This window comes from Pongo abelii, chromosome 9 (assembly GCF_028885655.2).
Source record: "Pongo abelii isolate AG06213 chromosome 9, NHGRI_mPonAbe1-v2.0_pri, whole genome shotgun sequence".
Taxonomy (NCBI): domain Eukaryota; kingdom Metazoa; phylum Chordata; class Mammalia; order Primates; family Hominidae; genus Pongo; species Pongo abelii.
Window position 1 is genome coordinate 33,882,502 of NC_071994.2, and position 22,530 is coordinate 33,905,031.

General features: G+C 38.6%; 1 protein-coding gene across 3 annotated transcripts in view; it reads right to left on the reverse strand.

Annotated features, from left to right (window-relative positions):
* The window catches only part of HIPK3 (homeodomain interacting protein kinase 3), a 100,129-nt gene that overhangs the window by 13,759 nt on the left and 63,840 nt on the right, over positions 1-22,530 (reverse strand). For all 3 annotated transcript variants that reach the window (XM_024255614.3, XM_024255617.3, XM_024255615.3), the window contains exons 3-8: positions 14,780-14,903; positions 6,191-6,310; positions 4,543-4,629; positions 3,853-4,037; positions 2,265-2,424; positions 1,706-1,829 (exon numbers count right to left, since the gene is read on the reverse strand). In XM_024255614.3, coding sequence (XP_024111382.2) covers positions 1,706-1,829; positions 2,265-2,424; positions 3,853-4,037; positions 4,543-4,629; positions 6,191-6,310; positions 14,780-14,903 — 800 coding nt within the window. The remainder of the gene's footprint in view (positions 1-1,705; positions 1,830-2,264; positions 2,425-3,852; positions 4,038-4,542; positions 4,630-6,190; positions 6,311-14,779; positions 14,904-22,530) is intronic.

Genomic DNA, 22,530 nt, shown 5'->3' on the forward strand with positions numbered 1-22,530 from the left:
ATTCAGGCTATTTCCTTTTACTAAGGCTGAAATAAGTAAACAGGCTAGTCTACAATGATACAGCAAACAGGAGAAACAGAATTAGATTCCAGGTGTCCTGACTTAGCACCAACTGTTTTCATTTACTCTGTACAGTATCACCACTAAGTTGGACATGTTGGTTTAGGGCCCCATCTGTAATTGACCTCTTGCATTAACTAGATGTTAAAGCTTAGCAAGGACAAAATCCCAGGAAAGGACTTAGGAAGTAGGGTTTTAGTCCAGTTATTCCAGTAGTGAGGTTTGCTGCTATGATTCTCTAGGAACCACTAAGAGATCTCCTACAATGAGAACACATGGACACAGGAAGGGGAACATCACACTCTGGGGACTGTTGTGGGGTGGGGGGAGGGGGGAGGGATAGCATTAGGAGATATACCTAATGCTAAATGGCGAGTTAATGGGTGCAGCACACCAGCATGGCACATGTATACATATGTAACTAACCTGCACATTGTGCACATGTACCCTAAAACTTAAAGTATAATAATAAATAAAATAAAATAAAATAAAATAAAATAAGCCAGTGGAAAAAAAAAAAAAAAAAGAATGTATAGCCAGCCAGGTACGGTGGCTCACGCCTGTAATCCCAGCACTTTGGGAGGCCGAGGCAGGTGGATCACCTGAGGTCAGGAGTTCAAGACCAACACGGAAAAACCCCGTCTCCGTGGTGCATGCCTGTAATCCCAACTTCCCAGCTACTCGGGAGGCTGAGGCAGAATTGCTTGAACCCGGGAGGCGGAGGTTGCAGGTTGCAGTGAGCCGAGATCGCGCCATTGCATCCTGCCTGGGCAACAAGAGTGAAACTCCATCTCAAAAAAAAAAAAAAAGAATGTATAGCCTCTTCAAAGGTATTTTGTCACCCATTCCGCTTGAGGATTTAACTGGCTATTTTTATTTAATGAAGGGACATTAATGTAATTGAAATCAATCCATTATTTATTACCTATCAATAAAGACTATAATATTTTGGGACAAAACTCTTTTGACCAAAATTTTAAATAACTTTTATGTTTAGTATTGGTAGATAAATGTCTAAAACAGTGATACCCAGTATAGGCCAACCTGTAGCTTCCCAACTTCATTCATTCCTATTAAGGTATTTTATCATGCTAGACTCTACAGGAAATACAATTATCATATGACCCATTTTGTTAGTGATGACTGTAATGGAGTTCCAGTCAAGAAGTGAGTGTCACTGGTCTAAAGGCTTATTGAACAGCTTAAATTTTTTTTTTTTTTTTTGAGACAGAGTCTCACTCTGTCGCCCAGGCTAGAGCACAGTGGCGCAATCTCGGCTCTCCGCAACCTCCACTTTCCAGCTTCAACCTCCACTTCCCAGCTTCAGCCTCCCGAGTAGCTGGGACTACAGGCATGCACCACCATACCCAGCTAATTTTTTGTATTTTTAGGAAAACTGAGGTTTCACCATGTTGGCCAGGCTGGTCTCAAACTCCCGGCCTCAAGTGATCCGCCTGCCTCAGCCTCCAAAAGTGCTGGGATTACAGGCGTGAAACATCGCACTTGGCCTGAACAGCTTAAATTAAATTCAAATGTAGCACTAAATGCAGCAAAAATTATACAATATATTTAATGAACAGATTCCTAAACTTATTTTAAAATAAAGCATGCCTAGATTCAAAGCAAAATTTAAATAAAAGAATACCTTGAATAGCTGGGGGACAGATAATCAATGTCTGCTGAAAAGCATCACCACAACCAAACTGAGCAGTTCCTGCCTGCAGAGGTATTCCATGGTGCACAACTGAATGAGCAGATGTGGTCAATGCCTGAAACAACCAGCACATTATACAGAGCAGTCTTCTAAATGAAATACACATGCTGTATAAATAGAATTCAAACACATTTCTTAAGATCATAATTCTACTATTAAAATGTGTCCAGAAAATGAGAACAAAAACAAGCTGCCGAAATTAAAATTTAAAAACTGATTCTAATGACCTCTACTTTTGGTAGAGTTGTGGCATAGAAGGGCAGGTGGAAGGTATTGAGAGAATGAAGAGAGGAATGGAAAAAAATGAATTTGAGTAGGTATGTTCCAATTATTACCTTGAAATTTTAAGAGATTTGGTAAAAACAGGTATAGTAAGACCTCACAGCACTGTACATTCTAACAACTGACACCCAACTTCTGTATGTATCAACAGTAAAATGAGCAATCATTAAAAAAAGACCCTAAGTTATTAATTACTATACATTCTTACCTGACTTCTTAATGTTCCAATTTTAGTAAAATTTGCAGTCAGTGTAGCAGTACTGCTTGAAGCAACTGGTCTTAAAAGTGAAGTTTTGTTGTGATTATTTGTGTCACATGAATTTAGGTGGGACTTACAAATATCCATAATATGAAAACAGGACTTTACACTGTAAAAGAAAAAGTGAAGATATTACAGTATTATTTTAAATGCTTAGTTTTAAATTGAGGTACATTGACAAAATAAAAAAATTATTCCTAAAATAAAAAAATCCTATGATTTGCACTCAATCTGCTTCTTTCCAATAGTATTTCTAACAGGAAATCTTACCAGAAAAGATTAAGTTTCAGAGCAATTAAAAGTATATATTCTGCAATATTTTTCTTAAAACAGTAAAACCATAGTAAGCATTTTTTGGTTAGCATGCAATAATTTTACAATCCCCTACACGAAAAACTTTTTCCGAAATTTCTAGATCTCCACACCACTAAATTAACAGTACCAAAGAGGTGCTATCACGTTACTTTCAAAGTGACTGTATATGAAAAACATTAGGACATTTTAAGTGTTTGACGGGAAAATGTAACTGGGCTGTAGAAAAATGTAAATTTTAAGAACAACTCACAATGATAAATATTGGATTCATTCCCATGCCTTCTTCGTCTTTTTAAATACTGAAGGAAGCTATTTTAAGTCACTTAAATTTACTCCCTTCATCTCCCAAAATATGTCTGAGGTTCAAAGAATTTGTAAGATTTGGCCAGGTGCAGTGGCTCACACCTGTAGTCCCAGCACTTTGGGAGGCCAAGGTGGGTGGATCACTTGAGCCCAGAAGTTCCAGACCAACCTGGGCGACATGGTGAAACCCCATCTCTACAAAAAATTAGCCAGGCATGGTGGCGTATGCCTGTAGTCCCAGCTACTCAGGAGGCTGAGATGGTGGGAGGAGCACTTGAGCCTGTGAGGCGGAGGTTGTAGTGAGCAAAGATTGTGCCACTGCACTCCAGCCTGGGCAACTGACAGAGCAAGACCCTGTCTCCAAAACAAACAAACAAACAAAACACAAAGAATTTGTAATATTTAAGGCCTTTGGAATTTTAGTATATATTCTTCCCTACTGACCTATGATCTACTGACCCATGAAAAACCTCTTTTTCTTCACAATGCAGGAGAAAAGAGGAAAAAGGAAAGCAAAAGTTGTGGGGGAAAAAAATGTAAAATGGAAGTTGCACGACTCAAAATATGATAGAACCTACGGTCTAGGAAAACTGAAATGTGACTTGAAAGAGAAAACTGTTAGCATTTCCTTTTATATATGCCTGGTTATGAAGGTAAGAAAGTCATGTATAATAAAAACAAAACCACTCAGTCTTATTTTTAGTATCGCATTTTGGAGAAGGAACACTGGACTGCAATTCAGACTTGGGTTCTAGTTCCCTGACACTTACTGGTGTATGTGAACTTGGTCAAGTTAGCTTAGCCTCTTTTAACTCAGGTTACTTGTATTTAATCAAGAAAAGTAATTTCTCTGATGCAGTCATTTTCTACAGACTTATGTTTTTTTAGAACCACTTTAAAAGATCTTAAAGTAACATACTGGTTGCTATGAGGGAAATCTAGAAGATGTTTCATATTAACAAAAGGATGGTTCAGGGTCTCAGCTGGAGTAATTCTTAAATCTGCATCAATCAGCAACATTTTCTTCAACAGACTAACAAATTCTCTTCTATCAGCTTTCTCAGCCAAAAGATCACTTCCTTCCAAATCCATCACTGTGTTCACCTAAGAAATCAAAATTTCAAGCCATCAAGTAAAAATAAGTCACAGACAGTAGTATAAATTCCATAGTTAAAAAATAAAACAGAAATCACAACACAGGAGAGGAGAGGGAACTACAATTATCTTAAAACAAAGAAGAACAATTAATATTAACAAATCCTCAAAATGTGTTGAGGTACCAAATAGGATTCAAAGCATAAAAGAAGTTTTTAAAAATTAAACTAATATCCATTTCTAATGAAATATAGGGAAATCTGTTGGCTAGGATTTTTCCTTTCAAAACAAATACTTTTTTACTAAAGAATGAACAGGTAAATTAAAATTCTGATAACGACAAATGCAATTTAGTTCCTGAAAGGTTGAAAATAGAATCAGTTTCATTTGAAAAACTTAAAAACAGCATGGACTCTGTAGCCATTTAAAAACTGAGTAACATGTTTTGGGCCCCTTGGCATTCAAGCCTACCATCTAAGCATATAAGATTAACAAATGTGGCTATGGTACTCACATGCGCTATATCATCCAGACTGTTGAAAATATATTTTCTGGCTTCTTTAGACTTCATTCCTGTCTCTGCCTCATGCTCTTCCAATGTCTTATTGCATATATTAAAGGGAAAAAAGAATACATTATTACAAATTTCTTTAATCCTGGCACATTTAGTCTAATATATTAAATATTCTAAGGCAAATAGTAATTTCAAAAGAGACACTATCAAAAATGTATTTTTTAAAGTATATGCAAAAAAAATGAGAAGTGCTTGGTTCAGGCCAAGAAAAATATTACAAATGTAACAAACCCCATAAAGAAAATAACTAGGCCGGGCACGGTGGCTCACGCTTGTAATCCCAGCACTTTGGGAGGCCGAGGCGGGTGGATCACAAGGTCAAGAGATCGAGACCATCCTGGTCAACATGGTGAAGCCCCATCTCTACTAAAAATACAAAAATTAGCTGCGTGTGGTGGCACACGCCTGTAGTCCCAGCTACTTGGGAGGCTGAGGCAGGAGAATCACTTGAACCCAGGAGGCGGAGGTTGCAGTGAGCCGAGATCGCACCACTGCACTCCAGCCTTGCAACAGAGTGAGACTCTGTCTCAAAAAATACAATAATAATAATAACTGTTTATAAAGTTAATTATTGAGGATTTACTAATTCCCCCAAAGATCCTAGCACATTTGGGATATGTAGTAAGTGGTTAGATTCATTCCCTGTCCTATAAAGTGTAATAATGTAGAACTGAGAAGATAAACACACAACACAAATGTAGTTATACACATAAAAGTTTTTTTTTAATTTAAGATGAATTAATAATTATGTTGTTGAATTAGAGAGTTAGTGAAGTTATTCTAAGAGGGCTTTCTTCTTAAAGAAGGAAGGGGCCTGGGCACAGTGGCTCACACCTGTAATCCCAGCACTTTGGGAGGCCAAGACAGGCGGATCACAAGGTCAGGAGTTCAAGACCAGCCCGGCCAACATGGTGAAACCCTGTCTCTACTAAAAATACAAAAATTAGCCAGGCATGGTGGCAGGCACCTGTAATCCCAGCTACTTGGGAGGCTAAGGCAGGAGAATCGCTTGAACCTGGGAGGTGGAGGTTGCAGTGAGCCAAGATTACACCACTGCGCTCCAGCCTGGGCAAGAGAGCAAGACTTCGTCTCAAAAAAAAAAAAAAGAGAGAGAGAGAGAAGGACGGGGCCAGGCATGGTGAATCACGCCTGTAATCCTAGCACGTTGGGAGGCAGAGGCGGGCAGTTCTCTTGAGGTCAGGAGTTCAAGACCAGCCTGGCCAACATGGCGAAACCCTGCCTCTACCAAAAATACAAAAATTAGCCAGGCATGGTGGTGCGAGCCTGTAGTCCCAGCTACTTGGGAGGCTGAGGCAGGCGAATTGCTTGAACCCAGGAGGCGGAGGTTGCAGTGAGCCAAGATGGCACCACTGCACTCCAGCCTGGGCGAGAGAGAGAAATTCCATCTCAAAAAATAAAAACTAAAAAAATTGAAAAAAATAAAATAAAATAAAGAAGGGCCAAAAATGAAAATTCACCAAAAGGAAGAAATGTAGTAAAATGTAAATAGACATAGAAGGTATTATCTATGCATATGAGGCATCTTAGAAAAATAGTCTTCTAAATATTCTATTTTTTAATGAATTACCTTTAATCTCCAACCAGAATGAGACATATCTGTTTCTTTGCAAAAAAATCTTGTGGATTTAGTACCCACATTTAACAACTGTTCTCCTGGCAAACCTTGAGTCTGAGAAATGTATCGAATCTGAAAAATAATTTACAGAACAGAATAGTTTATTCTTTCATGTGACAGAACACTTAAGTCAGACACTAGGCTATATGTTAGGTCAGGTATGAAAATACATAGTCTATGCCCTCAAGAAATGCACTGTCTAGTGGAGAACATATATGGAAAGAATTATAATGCAGAATTATAAGTATCATAATAAATGCATGCTTGATAGAAAAGGCATACCTAAAGTAATTGTGGTCAGGTAAAGTTCTAGAAGAGGTGGTCCTCAAGTTTGGTGTTAAAGGACAAATAGGAGTTTGCACTGGAAGGGTGGGGAGAAAAACTATGCCAAGCTTATAGTATGTGTAAATATAGAAAATCAAGAGAGAATACCCTCACATTCAAAGACTGGAAGTACAGAGGGTTAATAACAGAGAATGGTAAGAGATGAAATTCAACTAGCAGGTAAAGGGCTTTATCAGCAAATTAAGAAATTTGGATTATATGCCAGGAGGTAATAATGGGAAACCACTGGGAAAATTTCAGCGAGAAATTGACAGCTTACATTTTAAAGAAATGTCTGACAATGGATGAGGGGATAAGGCCAGAGAAGAGATGAAGAGGGTCTGAACTGAGAGACTGAATGGGAATAGAGAGGAAGGAATGGATTCAAAAGAGATTTAGATTGATAAACACTGGGTGAATTACTATGGTGGGAGTTTGGAGGAAACACTTTTTTGAGACACTGATATATACACAACTCTGTCTCTTGGGGAAGAGGCATGGTAGTTGATGGGCTTTCCCAAGGGTGATACTAAAAAACTCCAGCTTCAGGGCTTCTGAACTTAATATTTCTGTTTGAAACATTCTTCCCCCAGATATCTGTATGGCTCTCTTGCTTCCTTCAGCTCTTGGTTCAAATGTTGCCTTATTGACCAGGCCTTCCATGACCCATCAACAAATAACAGCAAACTCTGCCCTTCTCAGTACCTCACCCACCATCCTCCTGGCTATATTTTTCTCCACTGTGCTTTTCATTATCTAATATTCTATACATTTACTTTCCATTTTCTTACCTCTCCATGAGACTCTTAAGTTCCATGAACGGAAGAACTTTTTTGTTTACTTACATACCCCCAGAGCCCATGAAAGTGCCTGGTACACAGTAGGCCCTGAAATATTGATTCCCCCACTTAATGAATGTGAAACATGGGGGATAAACAGGGGCTCAGCAAAGACAGAGAACTCTGGGGGCTAAAATTGTTTTTCCATCCTTCCTTCTTACTAAAACTTGACTCCCCTAACCTATATTTGAGAATAAACGCAAAGATTTTTTTTAACCTCAAAGACTCTGCTCCATCAATTAGTCCATCCTCTTCTGCATCTTCTATTTCTTCCTCCCTCTGAGCTCTCTCCCCACCAAATACAAAAATGTTCAATATCTTCTATCCTAAAAAAAAAAAAAAGTAAACCTCCCTTAACTACTTAACTCTCTCGTCTCACCCTTAAAATAGTAGCCTATATTATTTCACTTCCCATTCACACCTCAACACACTGCAATCTGAATTTTAGTCTCATCACCCTCATGATATGGTATTAAGATAAGTAATGGCCTGTTAGTAACAGACATGTTTAATAATCACATATAAATCCTTATTTTACTTTGATACTAATGGCTACTACCATTTTACATAAAAACCGCTCATTCAATTTCCACGACGCCATGCTTTTCTGGGTCTCTTCTACTTCCTGACAGTCTTTAACTGTGTTCCTCTGTTTGTTCTTTATATAACACTGCTTTCCAGAGTCTTGTCTTTCTTTTTTCCCTCTACAAGTCCTAAGTGCCCACAATTTTATTTCTAAATCTGTGCCTCAATCTTTGGCTCTAGCTCTGGAGCTCCAGACCCAACCGCTTATTGAAACTTTCAACCTGGCTGGACTCTAGTACCTCCAACTGAATATATCCTAAACTGATTTGCCCACAGATCTGCTAATCCTAATGTATTTTCCTCCTATGGTTAATAGCAACACCATCCACACAAATCAGAAACCTGAAATTGATGCCCTGTACCTCTTCCTCATCATGCTCCCCCAACATCCAAAAGCCTAACAATTTTACTTCATTAACATTTTTCACAACTGTCCCCTCCTCTCCATCCCTACCTCAGATCCTCTTCAATTCTGAGTTATACAATTTCACAAGCCTCCTGATTATTCTACCTGCCTCCAGTCTCTCCTAATGTCCTTACCCGATCACCCCCAATTCATTATTCACACTACCGCCAAACATTCTGGCAAAATGTGCATCTGTTAGTCACTTGTGTAAAATTACTTAATAACCCTTTACTGCCTAGAGCAAGCTTGTCCAACCAGCAGCCCCGGCCCAGGGGCTGCATGAGGTCCAATACAAATCTGTAAACTTTCTTAAAACATTATGAGATTTTTTTGTGATTTTTTTTTAAGCTCATCAGCTATCATTAATTTTAGTGTATCTTATGTGTGGCCCAAGACAATTTTTCTTCTTCCAATGTGGCCCAGGGAAGCCAAAAGGCTGGACACTCCTGACCTAGAGGATCAATTCTAGACCTCTCTAACCCTAGCAAACAGGCCCTCCAACTATATTCCCTGCCTTTTTATATTCTCCTGGTACTTCGGCACCAACTGGCACCATGTCAAACCACATGGGCCAGTTTCTCTTTCCTATATTGTTCTCGAACTTCTACTTATCCAACATACATATTCCCCCTTTCACCAAATCCACAAGACAAACTTTTACTATTCCTTCTTCAAGACTCAGCTCAAGAATCTTCTCCTCTATAAAGCCATCCCTGACGATGCCAAGCAGAGGTAATTACTCTACTCTGTGCTATCATCACACCTAGAACATGCATTTATAATTATTATAACTATATTACAATTTTTTACATGCCCATTTTCCCTACTAGATTGTGTGCCTTCCAATAAGTCTGTTTTATCCACATTTGTACCCCCGATTTTATATAAAATGACAACGAAAACTTCCACATTACAAACTGGCTTCATTTCATTAAAGTGCTGCTCTTTCTCCCCACCTCCCACCCACTAAGTAGCTAAATTCCTTATTTTAAGGAAACAGAAAAATGGAAGGAAAAAGTACTAAGAGTTTGGTGCCTAGATGCTGCATCAGACAGAAAAGCCATCAACAATTCAATTTCAACAAACAGAGCATCTATTATTTGCTAGATGCTAAAGACATGTAGATAAATAAAATATGGTGCCAATCTTCAAAAGCACAATTCAGTAGAACAGAAAAATATTTAAGCATATAATCTGCAATTAAGCTAGTAAGCCATTGTGAAGAAGAAAACAAAGTGCTAAAAAAGCAAAGAGAATAGAGCAATTAATGTACCTCAGGAGCTGAGATGGCTCTGTAAAACAAAAAACAAACAAACAAACAAACAAAAAGTGGCCAGTGAAAATCTGAGTTTATTACTTGTCATACTGCCTGCCCAGTCTTTTGAAGAGAAAAATGTTCCATCTAGAACCCCAATATATAAATATGTTTGCCTTCCTCCATCTCCAGTGGATGAAGAATGGGAATCTGACACGTAATTCTAAATTGGCCTCATGAACTCAACTAGAAGAAAACTAAGTCAATCAGATTAACTATGTCAGAAATGTGAACTAAGAAATACCAATGACTCTTGGGGGATGAGCTAAAGGGTTACAGGTAGAGCTGGAGTTTTATAGTCATGTAACCTAATCAAAGGTAAGGTGAGCAGAAACTCAGATCAGAATAGACAAAGGCACTTGAAGAACAGCCAAGTCACACTGATGGTCCAGTACCAGTGAAGTTCTACCGACACCTGTTAATTCCTCTAGTGTCGCCTTGCTTTGAAAAGCACCTTCAATTCCAAACTTTACAAATCCCGGTCATATTATAGTTCCATTCTTAGATCCTTGTGATAGTCCACTGATATAGTTTGAATGTTTGTCCCCTCCAAATCTCATGTTGAAATATAATCCCCAGTGTTGGAGGTAGGGCCTGGTGGGAGGTGTTTGGGTAATGGGGGCCGATACCTCATGAATGGCTTGGTGCTGTCCCCCCAACAGTGAGTTCTCTCAAGATCTGGTTGTTTCAAAGTGTGTAGTACCCATCTCCCCCATCTCTTGCTCCTATTCCCCTTCCCTTCTGCCATGATTGTAAGCTTCCTAAGACCCTCACCAGAAGCACATGCTGGAGCCATGCTTGTACAGCCTGCAGAACTGTGAGACAATTAAATCTCTTTTCTTTATAAATTACTCAGGTATTCCTTTATAGCAATGCAAATGGCCTAATACATCCACACATATAAATAAATGTCCCCTTATTTGGGCCAGCTTGTGTGGGTCTCTTTGCTAAATAGCCTGACAAAAATAGAAATCTTGAAAGATTTATTTTCTCTGCAGTTGAAATAGTGAACTTTATTTTTCTTACATAAAACTTGAAATTACCAAATATAATTTGAATATAAAGTCAGACTCTTAGTTGTTCTGGATAACATTCTATCTAAACTCCAACAAACATTTTGGAGAAATAATCAACATTTACCAACTACTGTCCATTCGTCTATCCATCTATCCATCCATTCATCCATTCATCCATCCATCCATCCATCCATCCATCCATCCATCCATCCATAAAATAGTCCTTAATTCCCTAGAATACTTTTGATATTTCCCTAGTAAATATAAGTCCTGTAAATAGAACACTAATAAGACAGTTTATCTACAATCAAGACAGGAAGGGATTCACGCACTGTAACAATTGGTGGGTAGGATCTTCCCTAAACACACATACTAAATATAGATGTCTATATAAATGGAAATAAAATGCACATACAAGAAAATATGAAATTATAAATTTTCAACACGGTCAGGGTCTACTTACAGAATCTAAAATCCAAAGAGAAAATGGCATTGGAAAGGTTTTAAGAGATGATAAATATGATTAAAGGGCTAGAGCATAAACCCTATAATGAAGAATTAAAATACTTTGAAAATTTTTCCTGCTGACTCAAATTTGGCTTTTAAAAATATAATAATTTGGCCAGGCGCGGTGGCTCGTGCCTGTTATTGCAACACTTTGGGAGGCTTAGGCAGGAGGACCACTTGAGCCCACGAGTTCAAGTTTGCAGTAAACCATGTTCCTGCCACTGCACTCCATCCAGGGCAACAGAGAAAGACTCTGTCTCTAAAGAAGAATATGATATACTGTTAAGAACTCTTTAGTTTACATCTATAAAATGGAGACAACAGTAGTGTGTACTTCACAGGGTTGTTACGAGCATTAAATGAGTTAATATAAAGTGTTAACAGCAGTTCCTAGTACATAAAAGAGCTCAGTAAGCATTAATTAGTTAATATTACTATTGCCCACTGTACTGCCACTATAAGGCAAAAAATAGTAATTAGAAAAAAACTGCCAGGCCAGGTGCAGTGGCTCACACCTGTAATCCCAGCATGTTTGGAGGTCCAGGCAGGAGGATCGCTTAAGCCCAGGACTTTGAGACCAGCTTGGGCAACATAGAGAAAGAGACCCCATCTCTACAAAAAACTAAAAATGAGTCAGGCATGCTGGTGCACACCTGTATCCCCAGCTACTGGGCACAGCCTGAGGTAGGAGGATTCCTTGAGCCCAGTAGTTCAAGATTGCAGTGAGCTATGATCATGCCACTGCATTCCAGCCTAGATGACAGACTGAGACCCTGTCTAAAAAAAAATACCAACTCCCCAGTTGGGGTGTCCAAGTATATCTAGGCAGCTGATTACTGGAATAAGGAACAGATAATAGAGAGAGACATACCCTACTGGTGGCCCTTTCACATCCTAACATTAGGTGATCATAATCTAGGAAGATGGGGAAAATCTATGAAAGTCAAACACATTAATAAACAGACTAAAGCTGTTCTGAGAAACATATGTGGCCAGGCGCAGTGGCTCACGCCTGTATTCCCAACACTTTGGGAGGCCAAGGCGGGTGGATCATTTGAGGTCAGGAGTTTAAGACCTGCCTGGTCAATATGATGAAACCCCGTCTCTACTAAAAATAAAAAATTAGCCAGGCATGGTGGCACACACCTGTAGTCCCAGCTACTAAGGAGGCTGAGGTGGAAAAATTGCTTGAACCTATGAGGCAGAGGTTGCAGTGAGCCGAGATGGAACCAGTGCACTCAGGCCTGGGCGACAGAGTGAGACCCTGTCTCAAAAAAGAAAAAGAAAAAGAAAAAAGAAAAACGTGAACATTTTAACAAGTGCAAAAAAAAAAAAAAAAAAAGCACTTGAAAGTCCCAAACCAAGATTGATAGGAAAAAAAAAAAAAATTATCAAAATTTATCAAAGCCTTTATAACAAATACCATGCTTGAAAATGAGTTTAAAGTCCCAGATTAGGGCCAAAACAAAGACGCCCACAAAATCACTACAATTTATTTGCTTTGCATTCATGTATTTTGTAAAATATTTTAAAACACTGAACTGTGGGCGGGGCACAGTGGCTCACACCTGTAATCCCAACACTTTGGGAGGCCGAGGCAGGCAAATCACAAGGTCAAGAGTTCGAGACCAGCCTGGCCAACATGGTGAAACCCCGTCTCTACTAAAAATACAAAAATTAGCCGGGCATGGTGGTGCGTGCCTGTAATCCCAGCTACTCGGGAGGCTGAGGCAGAAGAATCGCTTGAACCCGGGAGGTGGATGTTGCAGTGAGCTGAGATCACGCCACTGCACTCCAGCCTGGGCGACAGAGCGACACTTCATCTCAAAAGAAAAAAGAAAAACAAACAAACAAACACACAAAAAAAACCCCACTGAACTGTGAGACTATTGATGCTATATGCGAAGGGCCAATGACTTTTTTTAATCCCTTTGGTAATATACATCCTGAAAACATTGTCAATCTGGATCAGATAATACCTGTTCCAAGTTTAGTTTAAAAAAAAACAAACATTCATTATAAAATTTAGAAAAACTGAGTTTTGGTCAAGGCTTTGTCTTTAAAATTACTATTGTGACTTTTGACAAATGAATTCATTTTTCTGGGCCTCAGTTTTCTCCTTTATAAAATGAAAAGGGGGCAGTCACTGGGTAATCTCTGGGGTCCTTTTCAATACTAACATCAGTTGTCCAAGATGAATTGTGAAGTCCTAATCGAGTATAATAACACATCAACTTGAAATTGCCACTAGAGGGTGTCCTGCTCCAGGGTACTATGCATGCCATAGGCTAATCTACAAAGCCAAGGGTGTATTTCTAGCATTTTACTGGTGCCTCAGTATTCCAACAGCTAAAGGATTACGGGACTCTGATTCAATTACTAACTCGTTCAGAACTGACGGTAGTCTCGCACCTGTATCAAAGCTAGTAATTGGGTACAAAGCTGAAAGAAGACAGGATGTATGGAAAATTTTACAGAAACCCAGTGGAATCCTGAACATGGAGGAGGGAAGGTAGAGAATATGCAAAACCTAACCTAAAAGGGAAGGTTCATGGATGATGACAAGAGATTAAAGTCAATGATAACATCTAATCTAATAATCAGTATTAAATGACAGAGTCATCTCAGGAACATTTAAGTCACCTAAATTAATTACCTCTCTTTTTCCTCTTAATAGAGAAAATAGCCCTAAAATACAAGGCTATAATCATGATTATGTAATAGGTGCTTTAAATTCTTCTATTTTCTATTTTTTCTTGTTTGAAAGTTAAATATCATATAAATAAAAATATTCACTAATCAGAATGACAAAATTAATGTAACTACTTTGTTGATTTTGACTAGCATTTTCTATTAGAATGAGTTGAGTACATTATCTCAAAGATACTCAAAGAATAATAAATAAGATGGCAGTTTCTCCAAAAATAATCTTGGTATTAATATTTAAGACTACTAGCAAACAACATTATTTAATAGTACAGAAAGGCTAATGAATATACCTGAAAACTACCATGAAAAGTGTGCTTAATAAGGTAATTTGCTGAATTCTACTGAGAATCATTAAACAGTGCTAAAAGAGAATTTCAGCACCACTCAAAACAGCTAAAAAGACTGAGAAGGGTTCAAGTTACTGAGGTATTTAAAACACCAATAACGGCAGTTGGTTTAAGACCAAAAGTTTTAACGCCTTTTAGGAGCTTCTATGCCTTGGGAGGGGCTGACGTTTCACACATCATCAAAGTTTGTCACCCAAGCAAGGCACAATTAATTAAATGGACACACAATCCAACCTTTTATATGTTTACAGTATAAAATTTTCCCAATAATTTTACAAAACTGGTTTTGAGACTCTATAGGCTGTAACTTTATGAAAACTTACTTCAGCATTATAAAACAGTTTTCAAAATCAATTCTACAAGATCCCAGATTCTGCCACTTTATGTTAAAAAGACTTTCCAGTGTACTGTACACCTGCAGCCATGTGTTCCTGTAAGTCTGTTATTATTCTTTACTTTCTACCAATTCTATTAGATTATCATTATTTGTTACCTGATCATACTCCAAGGCTCCTGGGTAGAGCGGCCATCCAAGAAATAATTCTGCAATCACACATCCCAATGACCACATGTCTATGGCTTCACAAAATGGCAACCCCAATATAATTTCTGGAGCTCTGAAATTTAAAATTAAAACAAAAATCAGGGTGGTTTTTCTCTAAAATTACCTAATTTCAACTGGCATTCTAGGAAGTTGGTAAAATGACAGAGGTATCACATTCTATGTATAGGAACTCTTCACTATTTCAGAACTCTGAAACCTAGACATAATCCTGAATTAATCTGAAAGGGATACTATGAGTACAACATTTCTGTAATAAAGTCTCTTCCACGGTAATCCTTTTGCCTTATAGTTTTATTAACATAACATTTTTTGAAAAAGGAAAAACATACATCTTGTTTTTAAGACTACAGCAGATCAGAAATAACACAATAGGAAGAGAACTGGCAAACTACTAAATACATATTATGACATCAGCAGAACTGAAAACCAGACATTGAGAGAGAAAACAAAAACAAAGCAAAACCCTCAAAGGCTAAAAGTGAATCTAGACCTAGATATTACTTCAGAATACAGTAATAAATATTTACCTAATTGGAGCCATTAGTCATCCAAGAGATTAAACTAAATTCAGTGTATTCTGTCTTAAAAGGCAGACAAGTATACAGCATATAACAAAATAGTTAAAAAGCATTTCAGCACTTAAAAGGGTTTGGTCATTTGGGAAAGGTACTCCAAGCAACATATTATTCCTAGATAAATTATGTTGCACCTTCATATGGATTTCCCTTAAGAAGATTCATGTTCTAAGACAGACCCCATGTACAGCTGTGTAATTCCAAAGAAGTCATACGTATCAGTTATCCTAGATTAGTGTGTGCATGTGTGTTTAATTTTAAAACAATCTCAATCTTACAGAGAAGTTGCAAGAACAGTACATATTTTTTCCTTTAATCACTTGAGAATAACTTGCCAAATTTCTGTATACTTTATAGTTCCTACAAACAAGAATATTCTCCTACATAACCACAATACAATCATCAAAATCTGGAAATGAACACTGATACATCTCCACCTTCTAAGCTTCAGACTCCAATTAAGTTTGGCCAATTATACTAATACCGTCCTTTTTGGCAAAAGGATCCAAACTCAGGATCATGTATTGCATTTAGTTGTCCTATCTCTTTCAGTCTTTTTCAATATGGAATAATTCCTAAGTTTTGTCTAGATTTCCATGACCTTTGTATAACATATTACAGGCCAGATATTTGAAGAAACGTCCCTCAGTGTGGGTTTGTCTGATGTTTCCTCATAATTAGATTCAGAGGAATACCACAGAAGTGATCATGTTTTCTCATTGTATCTTATTAGGCATGCAATTCTGATATGTTCCATTACTAATAATTTTTACTTTGATCACATGATATCTGCTATATTTCTCCACTACTAAGTTCCTACTTTTTCTAATTAAGTTTTTGTGGGATCTCAATTTGAAACTATATAAATAATCCATTTCTTATCAAACTTTCATTTTTTTCATTTATTTACCTGTATGAGTACAGATTAAAGGACTCCTACTTTATTCAATGAGTTATAATCCATGACTATAATTATTTATTTTGATTCTCAAATTTTCCCAGATTTGGCGTGGTAGCTCACACCTGTAATCCCAGCACTCTGGGAGGCCAACGTGGTAGGATTGTTTGAGCCCAAGAGTTCCAGACCAGCCTGGGCAACATAATGAGACCTCATCTCTCCAAAAAAAGAAAAAATTTTTTTTAATTAGCCAGGGTGATGGTCTGCACCTGTAGTCCCAGCTACTTGGGAGACTGAGGTGGGAGGGTCGCTTGAGCTCAGGAGGTCCAAGCTGCAGTGAGCTGAGATTGTGCCACTGCACTCCAGCCTGAGGGACAGAGCCAGGCTCTGTCTCAGGGGAAAAAAAAAAAAACCCCAGATTTGACCAGTCATAACTCCCTCAGACTTTTATGTTCTTCTGACAATAATCTCTGATTATTTCTTTGCTTTCTGACACAGCAAGATATTCCAGGCGCATCTTGTTCTTTCCCTGCTCCAGTCCTAGAAACAGCTATTTCTCTGAGGATCTCTGGTATCTTTTCGTATAGAATAGATCTTTGAAAAAAAAATCAGGGAGCTATGGATCCTCATTACTATTGGGATGGTTCCCAGACCTTCTCAGTACATATATTATCTAGAGTTAAGCAAAATGAGCCTGCTAATTTCTTAACTGAGACTGGGGGTTGTCATCTCCTAAGGCAGTGGTTCTCAATCTTGGCTGCACATTACAATTATTTGGTCCTGGCCACACCCCACACCAATTAAATCAGAAACCCTGGGGATTAGACTTAGGAATCAAGAGTGGCTTCAACATATAGCCAAAGTTGAGAACCAAAGTCCTACACTCAAGAAGTTAGACCAATGGGAGGACCACCCCATTTCTTCCCTACAACTCATCTGGCAAAGGAAATTCAGAGGATAATGAACAAGTTGTTTTCTACTACAGACTTGGGATCTGTCCAGTGAATATTCTACTCCTGGCCCCATCTCTGCTGTAAATAATACTTAAGATTCAGTAGAACCTTAACCAATCCACAGGCATTTGTTGAAAACAAGAGCCACGGGGAGATTCTATCAGGTATAAAAGATCTTCAAAACATGGTTATAAGAAGTTTTCATTCTTTTGACAAAATATTCAAGTGTGTATATGGATGTATACACATTAATTATATTTAGGTATAATCAAATGCTAAAACGTGTTGTAGAAAGATTTTAAAAAAAAGGAAGCTGCACTAAGTTATTAATCCTATATATTCACAATATTGTACCAAAAAAAGCTATCAAAGATGGAGACCTTATCCCTTTTTGTTCATTATTTGTGTACCCAGAACCTTGTAAAGAATATGCATTCAGTAAACATTTCTCAAATAAATCATTTCAACATAGGTTGAGTCACACAAAGAAAAGTATCAGAGTACGGTCTGGTTTTGGACTAGGCCTTCAAATACAGAAGTCTAGGCAGAAAGAAAGAGAACGGGGCACAAAAGTTTATAAAGGGCATATATTAACCTATACTAAAAAAGATTCAAAGCAAAAATGCAGTTTTGAAAGTACGGCGTGGAAATGAGATTCACTACCAATGTTAACCATATACTAATCTGAATGCGAAACAAAAATCAGTAAGACTAATGATGGGCCTATTACTGTGTGTATAAAAGTTTTATGATTATTTTGAAATATTTAATATGAAAAATTCTTCATAGGATTTGAAATTTTTCGGTGTAGAAATTTTCAGTATCGCATTTGGCAATAAAGGAAAGTAACACAATAACAGCACCTAAGGTATACCATTTAAAGAGACTGAAATCATTTTAATTCTGTTAACAGTAAGAAAAGAGTTTCTGACAGACAAAGAGCAACAAATTCCTTCTGCCATGTGCTACCATTTAATGAATAAGTCAAGTTTCTAACTGATGGTGACAACAAGAATACAGAGTCATCTTTACAAAATCTTGATCAGGAATTACACATAGCCACTCAAACATAAAACCTAAGATACAAAAGTTACACTCACAGAAGCAAATTCAAGTTTCCCATTTTAAAATACAAAAGAGTTTTAACTGGGAGTTTTATACAAGTTCACTGTCTATTATTGCATTAGTTCAGATGCTCTGAGAAGCAAATTAGATACATCAGAAATTTGTTGGGGAAGATGCCTGGGCAGCATACAGGCAGAGGAAGCAGAAGGAGGTGAGGAGAAACTTGAGCAGGGTATGAGGGTGGAAGAAGAGAGGCCAAGGAGTAGTTGGGTACAAAGAACCTCCCACAGCAGTGCAGTTGTGAGAAAGTCTCCGTTAGGCCAATACCAAGTCCCTAAGCAAACATTATCTGTATGAGGAACCTCCCATCAAGCAAGAATAGCCCAACTCTAGTGCCTCCCACTGTGCCTGGTCATTGGTGGGAAGGGGCCCAAAGGAAGTATGGCCTCAGCCTGAGCACTGCAGCACATCTGAAAGTGCAGCAGCTGGAGGCTCGCAGCCAGCTGCTCTACACAGGGGACTCTCTTGAAGGGGATTCTGAGTGGCACACTTTCACAGCTGCCACAACTAGCTTCCTAAAAGCTTCTGCATTTCATTTCACAATACGTTATCTATCATAGAGAAAATGCAGTAAATTTCTTCACTAATTCCCCTACAAACAAGACCAAATTCTCCCCAGTTAACCGTAGCATGCCATGCATTTTCTATGTATATCATACCATAGCATGCGGAAAGTTGGGAAGCAATGCCTGAAAGCATTTAAAATCTAGATGAAACTGCCAGAGACATGACAGTTCTACCAGCCAGTTTACAACACAATACGCTTTAAAAAATAAACCATGCATTGAAAGAATACATCCGTCTGTCAGTAGTGAATAAAGCTTAGTTTACTGGTTTCATCTTAATTGGCTCTCAAATTCCTCCCATGGGCTAAATATACTTGTGTATGGAAAAGACCATAGCAGGAATTCTGACTAGTGGACCACTCACAGAAATTTTCTGTCCTACTCCTACAGAAAGTTCTTCCACTTTTTTCATCTACTTTAACTCTTATCCTCTGGGCATGTGTATGTGGCAGTGCTAAGGATATTGCAGAGAAGAGACATCATTTGTACTTTTGTAGAACAGTCAAGGCGCAAATTAAACATGCCAGTTGAATGGAGAATACAACTAAACCTGTTTCTCTCACTCTATAAATAATAACTCACAGTTAGAAGGTAAGTTTGAAAACCATAAACACAACAGTTTAGGGCATGTGATAAAGCCAATCTACGTCTGAAATGCCATTTCTTTTCCTTTTTAATTTTTTGCCATGTGCTTTTAGTTGAATTTATCAATCCTTTTACTCTAAAATCTTGAAGCACTGATATAAAACTTATGTTAAAGTGGTTAAGTTGAAAAACAATTTTCATTTTATCCACTAGAAGTCACTCCCCCACTTCCCCAAACTTCTCCATCATTAGGCCACCACAAATCCACTTTCTGTCTCTATAGATTCGCCTATTCTGGACATTTCATATAAATGGAATCCAGCCGTACGTGGTGGCTCATGCCTGTAATCCCAGCACTTTTGGAGGCCAAGCCGGGAGGATCACTTGAGGTCAGGAGTTCAAGACTGGCCTGGCAAACATGGTGAAACTCTGTCTCTACTAAAATACAAAAATTAGCCAGGTGTGGTGGTGTGCACCTGTAATCCCAGCTACTTGGGAGGCTGAGGCAGAAGAATTGCTTGAGACTGGGAGGCGAAGGTTGCAGTGAGCCGAGATCACGCCGCTGCACTCCAGCCTGGGCGACCAGAGCTAGAGTCTGTCTTCGAAAAAATAAATAAATAAATAAATAAATGGAATCCCATAATACGTAGTCTTTGTGACTGGCTTCTTTCACTTGGCATAATGTTTTCAGTGTTCAACCATATTTTAACACATATCTGCACTTCATTTATTTTTATTGCTGAATAATATTCCCTTGTATACAATATTTTATTTATCCATTCATCGGGTAATGGACATTCGGGTTGTTTCTACTTTTTGTCTATTATAGAAAACGAGCTGTTAACAGGACAGGCCGTGTCAGCTCACCAGGATGCTGAGAAGAACACACTCCAGTGCTCAGGAAGGTCAGAGTAGAGAGGGTCTACATGAAGAACAAGTATGGCCTCAGACAGAACTGGCCTATTCAGGAAGAAAATGCCTTTGATGGAACATATATTCAAAAGGGAAACAGTGGCCACTCATTTTTCTAGTTTTTTTTCTGAGACAGAGTCTTGCTCTGTCACCCAGGCTGGAGTGCAGTGGCGCAACCTTGGCTTACTGCAATCTCCGCCTTCTGGGTTCAAGCAATTCTGCTGCCTCAGCCTCCCGAGTAGCTGGGACTACAGGCATGTGCCACCATGCCAGGCTAATTTTTGTGTTTTTAGTAAAGATGAGGTTTCACCATGTTGGCCAGGCTGGTCTCAAACTCCTGGCCTCAAGTGATTCGCCTGCTTCGGCCTCCTGAAGTGCTGGGATTACAGGTGTGAGCCCTTGGCTATGGGCACTAGTTTTTAAAGGAACTATTGATTTTTCTTTCTACTTTGTCCAGTGCAACAGCCTTTATGATTGAGCTAATCTTGTCCTATTCATTTTTCAAACCTCTAGGCGACTAAAAGAAAATAGTAAGAACCTCTTGCTCATATACTGGCAATCCAATATAAAAGAACATGGATCATGGATGCAATTCCCTTTGAGCGAATTTCATTGAACTTTATGTTACAGTAGTACTAAAAAGTTGGGAATGTAATGGCCAGGTGCGGTGGCTCATGCCTGTAAGCCCAGCACTTTGGGAGGCCGAGGCGGGCAGATTACGAGGTCAGGAGATCGAGACCATCCTGGCTAACACGGTGAAACCCCATCTCTACTAAAAATATAAAAAATTAGCCAGGTGTGGTGGCAAGCGCCTGTAGTCCCAGCTACTTGGGAGGCTGAGGCAGGAGAATGGTGTGAACCCGGGAGGCGGAGCTTGCAGTGAGCCAAGATCGTGCCACTGCACTCCAGCCTGGGTGACAGAGCGAGACTCTGTGTCTCAAAAAATAATAATAAAAATAAAAAGTTGGGAATGTATGAAGAAAAGCTCTGGGAAGACAAATACTGGAGCCTGGTAAGGAAGCACTGATTTCACATAATAAAAATCACCTAAATAGAGCTAGATTTCAAATACTCAGGAGTAGATACACAGCTCTCCCCCTAATGGCGAGTAATTAACCTAAGCCTTAGTATTTTCATTTTTAAAACAGAGTTTTACTAACCTTACACACTCAGAAGATTATCTAAAGGACTAAGTAAGAATGTGTGTGAAATGTAAAGCAGTATATACATTCCTGTGAACTATTCATACTCACTGTCCTACTTCACACTTCCTCTTTTCAAACCTCCACCTCCTCCTCATCCTCACTGTTGTCCTTGTATTCTACTTTACTAAAATAAATAGATGTAATTTGAAAGACAGCTTCCACATTCTTACCACATCTACTAGACCACTTGCAGCTGTCAGTGTAATGCTTCTATCTAAGACATCCATGCTCACCTACTGAAGTACATCACTCCAATTTCCCACCCTCATTACCAATATCTCTTTCTCTATAGGACAATTCTAGATCTCCATCTTGGAAAAATAAAGGAGAATAAAAAAACTCTTGATTATATAACCTCCTTCAGCCATCACCCCTTTTTCTGTTCCCATTTTACACCAATCCTTCTTGAAAGCACTGTTTATACAAGCTGCCTCCAACTCCACCCCCATCTTGAACTCATTCAAAAAGGCTTTCATTACCCTATCGTTCCACCCAGATAGCTCTTATCAAGGTCACTAAACCACTGCATTCACTACGTCCTCAATCTACTTGACTTGCAGTATTTAACACAGCTGATTATTAGTCTACCTGCACTTGAATTCCAGGGCACCAGAACTCTTCGTTCTCCTCCTTATCTCACTAGCACACCCTTTTCAGATTGCTTCACTAGTTCTGTTTCATTTTCCCAACGTTTAAACTTTGGGGTATCTGAAGCCTCAGTCTCTGGGCTTCTATCCTCTCTATGTGCACTGACCTCCCTTACATGATCTCATCCTGTCACATGTTTTTAAATAACCACCTCTATTCTTAAGATTCCCAAATGTACACCTCCAACTCAGACCTCTCTCTTTTAACTCCAG